The sequence below is a fragment of the Prorops nasuta genome, unplaced genomic scaffold, assembly GCF_024137725.1.
Source record: "Prorops nasuta isolate Cenicafe-Biocafe unplaced genomic scaffold, Cenicafe_Pnas_1.2 PNAS00007, whole genome shotgun sequence".
Classification (NCBI taxonomy): domain Eukaryota; kingdom Metazoa; phylum Arthropoda; class Insecta; order Hymenoptera; family Bethylidae; genus Prorops; species Prorops nasuta.
Window position 1 is genome coordinate 8,220,311 of NW_027116804.1, and position 10,208 is coordinate 8,230,518.

General features: G+C 35.5%; 1 protein-coding gene across 1 annotated transcript; it reads left to right on the forward strand.

Annotated features, from left to right (window-relative positions):
- The first annotated feature begins 5,591 nt into the window (after positions 1-5,591).
- Positions 5,592-9,394, forward strand: LOC136775069 (uncharacterized protein PF3D7_1120000-like). Its single transcript, XM_066729546.1, has 9 exons — positions 5,592-5,657; positions 5,741-6,257; positions 6,317-6,363; positions 6,472-6,644; positions 6,696-6,722; positions 6,815-6,929; positions 8,754-8,869; positions 8,934-8,950; positions 9,081-9,394. Exons 1-9 carry the CDS (start codon positions 5,592-5,594, stop codon positions 9,392-9,394), a joined length of 1,392 nt encoding a protein of 463 aa, XP_066585643.1.
- Positions 9,395-10,208: the final 814 nt, after the last annotated feature.

The following is a 10,208-nucleotide window of genomic DNA, read 5'->3' on the forward strand; positions in this document are numbered from 1 at the left end:
GTTCCCAATGACGTATTAATACTCGCTGCAATATAATAATTTTGTGATTAATTTTTTGTTTTAAAATTTAATTTTATACTAATCAAACATGTCTTAAATGATATTACTTACATCCTATATTCACTAAAAATCCGATGAAATTGGAAAATGATTTACTGAAAAACCTGGGCAGCGTGTTTCACCTTCATCTTAGGAATTTTATCCTTCCTAATATGATATTCGGTTAATTTTGTGATGTCCCCCATTTTAAATGCCACGTTTTGATCGATGTCATATGCCAGTTCAATTATATCCCACGATGCTAAATGCGAATTTATTCCTTTTCCTATATCAGCCCAATCAACTTTTATATCCTTTGTAAGTAAATTATTCCTGATGCCTTTCAACATATGAGGGGGATCATAAAATATAATAATGTCCTGTCCATTTATTTGGAATGTTCCTTCTCCTGTTAAAAAAAAAAAAATATATTAAATACTGCAAAAAAATACACTTTAATTTAACATTCCAAATATATAATACTCACGGTATTCTTTTTTATTCTTGTAGCAGTAGATTGTGCTCTCTCGTATAAAATCATTGAGACATTTCATATTGGCCTGTGATTGGTCGCATACAGTTCCAAGAATGTGAAATCCACATTTAGCTACTGCTTTGACAATCTCTTTTATACAACGCATTAATTGAACAGAGTTGGTTAGTGCCTGACAGAAATTGAAAGTGAGTGGAATTTTCCAATCACTTACAATTCCTCTCAGCATAAAAACCAAAGCATGATCAGCTAAACGCAATGTTCTCCTATGGCCCCAGTTTTCGAAGCCAACGATTTCGTCCAGCTGTGGATCATACTGAATATTTGGCAGTAGACTTACTTCATCCCACAATAAGAGGTATAATTTTTCTCTTCTCTGCATACGGTGTCCTTGCTCCCTCAGATGTCGAAATATTATCTGGTTGATCCCTGCAGAAAGTTTGACCTGTCCCAAAAATCTGTATAAGCATTTGGTTGATGGTAATATAAATAACTTATACAATAATCTATAAGAAGATTTCGACTGCGCCATTAACGCCAAGGCAAGCACCTTATCTTCATAGGAGAACCGTCTTCCCTGCATAGTAAGGAAGACTGGTTGTAGAAGATAGAGGTTGTATAGAAAGTACAGAAATAATAATAAATCACATACCTTAGATTGCTTCGAAGAGTTCCTCAAGTGCATATCAATAAATTGTTGCTGCACTTTCGTCAATATTTTAAATTTCTTCATAGTCAGTGAATTACTGCAGACCTTGGCCTCCTCTAGTCTCTTTTTGAATAAACAATTCTTTCGTTGAGCCCTCTTATACAATTTATTAATTGTCGTAGCCACTTCATATAATCTTTTTCCATCGGTTGAGAGCATATGGGATCTGGTTATTTCCTTAAGCAATGGTCGTTTCCTTGTAGCCACTTTTTCTGTAAGAATGTAATTATTAATTAATTTATTATTTATTTTTCACCAATAATGATTACACTAAATAAATTACTAGTCTTTAGTTTACCAGGCTTAGCTGCTTCGATGCCATTTGTGTTCACATCATCATTGTCCACCTCTAAAGTTATCGTATCATCTTCTGTGCCTGCATTTAATATATCTGTATCCATTTCATCAGTATGCATTTTCAAAGTTATTGTATTGTCCACTGCATCTGCTTCTACTGTTGCAATTTCACTACCTGTTAAAGACCTATCTTCACTTTCATCCCTTCGCAGTGCAACAGGGTCATTGATATTTTCTTCCAAATCCTCATAAGCTTGCGATGATGGTAAATTTAAAGTTGGTACAGTATTGTCCTTTAGCCTACGGATAAAAGAATCCACCATTACATCATTTTCATCAAAATGTTTATAACACACTTTATATTTATTTATATCATTTAAAGATAGATTATACAAATCCTGGTTTCTAATTTGTTTGACCCATTCTAATCCAATTGCCTTCTTTGGAATTAAGTGTCCTGGCTCCTTGCTCTTGCTTGAACATCCTGGCACAATGCATGAATATTTTGAGGGTATTTTCTTAGACATCCTGTTTGTTGAGTTTTTCACGTCCATTGATTTAAAATTCTGTACAAAATTAACAAGAAATAGAAATTAAAACATATTCTTTAATGTTTTATTCTACCGAAATTAACCTAACACTTTCGACAACTTTGAACTTTACTTACTTTAAAAAAAAAGAACACCAGGTAGAAACTATTATTCTATAATTGCACTCGTAGTTCCTGGCACCTAAGAATAACTTTTAAACACTTTTCAGTATTAAAAATTGCTGTTGAAATAACTTTACTTTAAGAGCGTATTTATACACATGCACAGTAAAAAGACTTTCAAACAGCAAGAAAGATGGTGGTCGGATGGCGGGATATCGGCGTCGTCAAAGTAGCGACGCCAGCGCCACTTAGGAACTCTGACATTTTTTGGAGGAACTATAACGCTGCCCCACTTCGCCTATGGTGCAACTGATGAAGACTCAAATATACTTTACACTTTTCGGCCCGTCCGGGCAAGTAGTACAATGACCGGCAGAGTTGGCGTCCCTTGATGCGTTTAGGAACCGCATTTTAGGATCCTTCACTGTATACTCTATTCTGCTAGGCGGAGATAGGGGAATGGAACGCGATAACTATAGTAGTTAGTTTATCTCGCTCTAAATGCGCGAGTGCGAGAGAGAGAGCTTTATACGGCATAGCAGGGCAAGCCAGGCGTCCCGAGGCTTATTTCTATCTGTGCCATTGCCTATGGCTATCTCTCTCGCTCGGTAAGAATCATTCGTCCGTCCTTGTTTAGGTCAGCTCTACGCCAATGGATACTCTCTAAAGAAGACTTTCTCAGGCGACACCATTGAAGACTGCGATTACAGCGGGGATTTTAAAATACTGTGCACCTGTCACTGTCAAACGTCAGTATGAAAGATTATTGTCGCTTACAGCGTTTGGTGCAATTAACATTATAAGTCTGGATTATTATGTGATATTCTGTAATGCACATATATATATACATATGTTAATTTACTTTTAATTTTTTAACCCAATAAGTTATTGGCATTATAGAAGAAACTCATTTAAATATAAGAATATACTGGTTTCCACTTATGTAACTTTTCTTGTAAATATAACATAATTTTAATTAATAAAATTCACTCGTTTATTAATCAGACTAAGAAGAGTTATTTCTTTTAAATTTTAACATGTATAGAATAATATCCTAAACGCGCACACTTAACTAATTATTATTAGAGAAATATTTTTATAATCGTTACACATTGATAATAATATATCTCAATATCCTTCAGTTTAAAATATCATTTACATTGAAGAAATCTTGATCAATGGTCATGAAGAGTTCGTGGTTCAATGGCTAGGTCGCTTGCCTCGAAGATTAGTTAAAGCGCTTTTGTCGGTGGTTCGAGTCCCGCGGGAGAGATTTTTTTTTTCGTTTTAAAAGCATTATTATCTTTTCTTTTTGTTAATTATTTGGAAGCATTGCTACTGCCTCCAAACATATTTTTGCAAACCTTAAAATATACAATGTTATATTTATGCTTTTTTTGTAATCTAATCTATATGAGCAGGAGCTCGCTTCTTCGGCATTTGTTTTTGTGCATTACAGAATATCACATAATAATCCAGACTTATAATGTTAATTGCACCAAACGCTGTAAGCGACAATAATCTTTCATACTGACGTTCAACAGTGACAGGTGCACAGTATTTTAAAATCCCCGCTGTAATCGCAGTCTTCAATGGTGTCGCCTGAGAAAATCTTCTTTAGAGAGTATCCATTGGCGTAGAACTGACCTAAACAAGGACGGACGAATGATTCTTACCGAGCGAGAGAGATAGCCATAGGCAATGGCACAGATAGAAATAAGCCTCGGGACGCCTGGCTTGCCCTGCTATGCCGTATAAAGCTCTCTCTCTCGCACTCACGCATTTAGAGCGAGATAAACTAACTACTATAGTTATCGCGTTCCATTCCCCTATCTCCGCCTAGCAGAATAGAGTATACAGTGAAGGATCCTAAAATGCGGTTCCTAAACGCATCAAGGGACGCCATTTCTGCCGGTCATTGTACTTGCCGTCTTTTTTTTACAAGCGAAGCTTGTTTTTTGAGATATATTTCTGTATTTTCAATCTCACAAGCAGCATTGTAACTAGCTAGAGTACGGTTGTTTTGTTGCCGTCTAGTCAATTTAGAAAACGATTTACGGATGATAAAATTATTTTTATGAATTAATATAAATAATTTAAAAATAATAAAACTTATAATATAAAAAAATTATATTTCTATATATACCATTTATGTTAGATTCTCTTGCAGAATAAAACTTGATATATGCCACCTGTAAATAACATTTATAGTAAATTAACCTGTATAATTTATATACATGCGTTAGTTTATGTTTTTTAAAGTAAAGTGTTCGTAAAGTTGCAAGTTTTCATGCTAACTGTTAGTCGGAAAACAATTCTAAATTAAAAACCAAAGGTGGTTCGAGTTCTATTTTTTATGAAAAGCTAGAAATGGTTAATAAAGGAGAGCTGGAAACAATGAAAAGGATAGAATAGAAGCGAAGACAAGAGAGATGGAGATAATGTAAGAAGGATAATCAGGAGTTATAGATGAGGACGTCATTGGACAAAGAGATGAGTGAAGAGGGTGGAACGATATTGAAGATGGCGGGAATACTTCGATTTAAAATTTGGAATGGAGGGCTACAAAAGGATATAGAAAGAAATATTACGCTTGTAGGAGTGAATGGAAGCTTAGTTATTGTATATCTAGTGAATAGGGAGGTGAGGGTGTGATTAAAAAAGATAGTCAATACAGAGAAAGATATGACTGATTTATGAAATTGGGAGAAAGAGAGGGAAATAGCTTATGCAAATGATCGATTTAAAAGTAGGAAGAAAGAAAAATGGAGCTTAAAAGAAGATAAAATGGAACATACAGGATGTTTTTCTAACATTGAAGCATAGGACGTTTCCCGTTATTTGACTATAGCACTATTGACTATAGCAAACTTTTAATATTTAGTTTAATTTATCATTAAATGCATGAGTGAGATTATTTAAGAAAAAGAATATTTATAATGAAGAATAAAAGTAATTAAATAGAAATAAGAGTTAAAAACTAACGCTCAAAGATTTTATTAAATATAATAATCTATAATATATGTGGGATTTGAAATACGTCTTAATAGTATAGTCGTTGTGTTATTTTACATTATGATACTAAGTTCTTTCTACGCAATGGTTGACTGTTTTGTTTATTTTCCGTGAGTCCGTCGACCGTTGTAATTCTACGAATTATATTGAGCGACGATCCCGCGAGAGCGCAAGAGCGAGTTAGTTAGTCTTGGACTACAGAGCGACGAGCATCTAACCAATTTAATTTGTATCTTGCCCTTAATATAATAAATAATTTTATTCTCGATCTTTATTTGTTCACCTCTACATATGGGGGCTCAGCCGGAATGAAACAAGACAAAAAATGGTGAGTCATATAATTAATCAGTAAAAGCTGTCGTCGGTTGTAAGTTGTTTGCCGTTGTATGTGCAAGAAGAAGAGTATCATTGGATATCTTATCGAGCTAAGTAGTGAGACAAAGTACAAGTTGGTACGAGTCTAAAAGTTGAAAAGAGGTGAGATATTATAATATACTCAAAATGAAGAAGAATGGAAACAAGAGGAAACTAGCAGGGACAAGTTGAAACACGGCAGAATTCTTCGGAATCTGAGGCAAAAAGTGGTTCGAACAAAAGATTAAAAATGGAAGATATAAAAGAGATGAAGATAAAGGAATTGAAAGAAAAATTAAAAGAGGCTCGATTGGCAATAACGGGCAAAAAGAGTGAATTACAGGAGAGGTTAATACAACGAATGGAAACAACAAAAGATGAAGTTGATCTGTTCCATTCAATCATAGAGTCAGATCATGGAGGTAGCAACGAAGGCTTATGCAACCCAGAAAATCAAGAAGATACGTCAGAAGAAGAAGCTGAGGAAACGGAGGACGAAGAACAGCCGGATGAAGAAGACGACGAATCGGATGAGTCAGCGGAGAGAGAAGATCGCGGCGATCGAAGAAAAAGACCTGTTCAACAGAGAAGACGCATGGGCAAGTTTACCATACGAGATGTTGAAGAAAGCCTATCGCAATTTTCGGGACGTGATAAATACCCTATCAAGATATGGATTAGAGAATTTGAAGAAATGAGTACGTTATTAGAGTGAGACGACCTACAGAAATTAATTTATGTTAAAAAATGATTGAAGGGATCTGCCAAACAGTTTGTAAACTTCGAACGAGGAATAACTTCGTGGTATGTATTGAAAAAACGATTGATTAGCGAATTCAAAATCAATATAAGTAGTGCTACTATTCATGTTCAATTATACAAACAAAAACAGCAAAATAATGAAAGCGCTAGAAGCTATATATATATGCAATGCAAGAAATCGAGGCTCAGGGAGATATAGAGATAGACTCGCTATTAGAATATATTATTAATGGTGTACAAAACGATGAAGCGAATAAAGTAATTTTGTATAATGCGCGTTCATTGAAAGAGTTGAAAGAAGCTTTTGATGTATATGATAAAATGTGAGAAAAAAGTAATAGAAAGACATTTAAGAATAACAATACGAAAAACAGTAAACTAAATATAAAAAAAGAAAAACGGTAAATAAACCAATACATTGTTTTAACTGCGGTTCTGCGGATCACGAGGTAGTAATCTGTGTTCACAAAAACAAAGGATCTAAATGTTTTAGGTGTAACGAATTCGGGCATCGAGTAGCGAATTGTAAACAAAGCGTAGAGTCTAAGACCGAACCGACAAAAATTAACTGTGTCAATAGTATAGATAATAGTATGATCCACTTAGATGTAAATAACATAAAATTATGTGAGTAGAGTAGCTAAGGGGATTCTATGACCGGGTGACGAGGGGGTCGGGATCCCGCGGGGGCAAGGGAAGTAGGGGAATTGCCCCCTCTCCTCGAGCGGTTGTGCGCATGCGCATCCTCCTCCCCCGACGTTAAACTCGTAGGGTACACACGTGGCCTCCCCCCCCCCCCCCCCCTCTTACGTTAAGCAGTGGACGCAGAGAAAGAGAGAAAGAGAGAAAGAGAGAGAGAGATTCCATCGATGATTGTCGGTATCGCTAACTACCGATAGTTGTCGCGTGTATCCCCCCTCTGACTCCTTTGGTGGGGGGGGGTACAAATGTGGCCTCCCCCTTTTACCTTAAATTCCTTAAAGAGCGGTGCCCAAGCGAATCTTGACGCTCCTGGGATGAGAGTTGGGGGGTGCCCAACCGAGTCTTTACGCTCCTGGGTGCCCGCGCGACCGACTTCTTTTAAGGCGAATAGTGTAGACGCTTTGGAGAAAGAGAGAGAGAGAGAGAATACTCGTAGAGAGCGATCCAGTGATCGCTCCCCCATATTTTTTTTTTTTTTTTTTTTTTTTTTTTTTTCGTAAGTTAGAAAAAAGGGAATCTTTTTTTTTTTTTTTAATTATAATTTATTGAAGTATTAAAAAGGTTTTATTTACAATGCTTTTTTTAGAAATTTTTTTTACATTCAATTGCATGATGTATATATTTATGACAAATGCTACACCACTCTGGTAGTGAACAATTGATGCGTAGGTGACCATATTTTGTACAATTTGTACACCAGTAATGTGGTGTGAGATCTATCTGAGGCTCCATTTGCGTAGCCTCAGTTCTTGTAGCAATGGACTCCGTTTGTGTGGCCATATTTTTCACCTGGGACATATTTGAAAAACATTTTGTTATTTTTTTTTTTTTTTTTGATATTGTAATAACTATTTTAACAAAGCAAATATACTTACAAAAATCACAAACTCTTCTTCTTCTTCTTCTTCTTCTTCCTCTTCTTCCACCATCTCCTCTTCTTCCTCCCTCTCCTCTAAAGCAATGGCTGGTAAAAAATAAAAGAAAAAAATTTTTTTTCGTAATTCTTCGTTTTGAATAATAATAAAAAAAAAATTGGTCAAATAGTGGGATTGTTAACAGTTTTCAAATATATGTGTCGTAAAATTCTTTTATGATTCTATTTATTGAAATAAACAATCTGTATGGATGGGTAGGGTTTTTTTTCTTTAAAAGAAATTAAAATAAGTACTTACAGTTCATGTGCATATTATGATGAAGCATTGCTTCATATTCTTCAAAATAACGATTATGAGAATCGTTAATTCTTTTGATGTAATCAGACATCGATTCCGCTTGATTTTTATCCTCCTCCTCCTCTACTAGATATATTGTCACTAAACAACGTTCACTTTCCATTTCTTTAATTTTCTACTTTACTATCCGCACTGATGAACGTTCGAGGACTGAATGCAGCCTCTGAAGAAATCCCGTCGAGAGAGAGAGAGAGTCTTTATCGTTTATGTTTTCAATATGAAGTTACATTTGATAACAATTAGAAGTGCATTCTTTCTTAATCAAGAAGGATACCCTCTGAATAATCCCCGTATAGAGATATCCATAGATATTTTTTCCTATTGTTTTCAATATGAAGTTACATTTGATAACAATTAGAAGTCCATTCTTTCTTTCTTTCTTAATCAAGAAGGATACACTATACCCTCTGAATAATTCCAATATAGTGATATCTATAGATATTTTTTCCAAACATTGAAATTAAATACGCTTAACATACGATAATATCGTTTGCAAAGAAGTCAAGTGAACAGCAGAAGAAGAAAAAGCTTCAGTCTATAAAACGTACTCTGCAAAGCAGTCACAGTAAAAGCGCTTCAGTCTGTAAAAACGTATTCTGCAAAGCAGTTTTTGTGTCAGGTGTATTGAGAGAAAAGAGTTTAAAACGCATTAAAAAGAAACTTGTTCTTGTTTGTTAGTTTGTTACATAAAAAAGGTAAGGATATATTTTCTTTTTTTAACTCTAATGAGACTAATCATTTTTTTTTTTCATAAAGATAAAAATGCATTATTTAATTGATTTTTTAACTCTAATGAGACTAATTATTTTTTTCTTTTTTTCATAGAGATAATAATGAATTTCAATAAAATTAATGAATTGGGAAGCGTAATTCCAAAGAATATCGTTAAATTAAATAGCTTGACGGAAAATAAAGAGTATGATATTTTAGAAGTGGACAAAATTATGACAAAATATGGAATAAAAATAATTGTTAAGCTGTCAGTTGGAGATTGGATGTTCTTGCCTGGCAGAATGGCAAAATTGGCGGAGGATACGGAGCAGTTGCAGCAGCTGCAAAAGGCTGCAACAGCCAAAAATTTAATAATGCTATACAAAGGAGGAAAATATCACAATGTGGAATTTAAATCTAAAGTTTGATTGGTATTTTGTATTCAAAAATAATGAATAAATTTGATACTTATTTATTTAATAAAACAATTGTTTCCTTATTTTTAACTTACATTTCTAACAATATTCGTAAGAGGATTATATTGTACAATTTTATCGTGTATGATTAAACAATAGGCTGTAGTATTATCCGGAATGATTTCCATACACTCGATCTCGAGTTTAACGTCGACCGTGCCGGTTTTTATGGACTCGTTCTGATGCGAGCAGTCGATGACGAAGAGCGGCCCGTACGTCAAAAAGTCCGTATAGTCGAGCATGGGTCTCCCGAGTTTCTCACCAGCGTAATAGGAGGTGAAAAACTTTACATACATGTCGTAGAGGACGGAGTAGCGGGATTTCGTGAAATCAGTGTCGAGACGATCGTACGGATAGGATTCGGAATTCAGATAGAGTTTGACATCGAGGACTTTGCAATGATTAAATCTCAGCACATCCTCGTGCTGATTACTCTTCTTGTTCGTTCTGAACGCCAGAATGACGTATCGCGGCTTCTCCAATTGCGTGGACGCTTTCACGGACCACGTGTGTCGCTGCGACTTGGGCAGAAGGGGATACTCGTAAAGTTCCCAGGCGCGAAAAGCGAGTGACAGACTCTTGTCCTGCTCGACGATACCGAGAAATTGGAGTTTCGTAATTTCGTTCAGGGTCACATGGGGTATTCTCCATTGCACTCGTAGCAGCTTGATCGACGAATCGGTGATTTTCACCGCCGAGTAAATGGCGTTTGTATCGTCGCGCGCGCGAATGAGAACGAGCTCGTGACGCGCGTTAACGACGACTC

What these genes read in the sequence shown, in the direction of transcription:
- LOC136775069 (XM_066729546.1), top strand. Translation starts at nt 5,592, where the DNA reads ATGTGCAAGAAGAAGAGTATCATTGGATATCTTATCGAGCTAAGTAGT. An exon ending in TTTGATGTATATGATAAAAT is followed by an intron (nt 6,645 to 6,695) that starts GTGAGAAAAAAG and finishes TACGAAAAACAG; the next exon opens with TAAACTAAATATAAAAAAAG. An exon ending in AATATAAAAAAAGAAAAACG is followed by an intron (nt 6,723 to 6,814) that starts GTAAATAAACCA and finishes TAAATGTTTTAG; the next exon opens with GTGTAACGAATTCGGGCATC.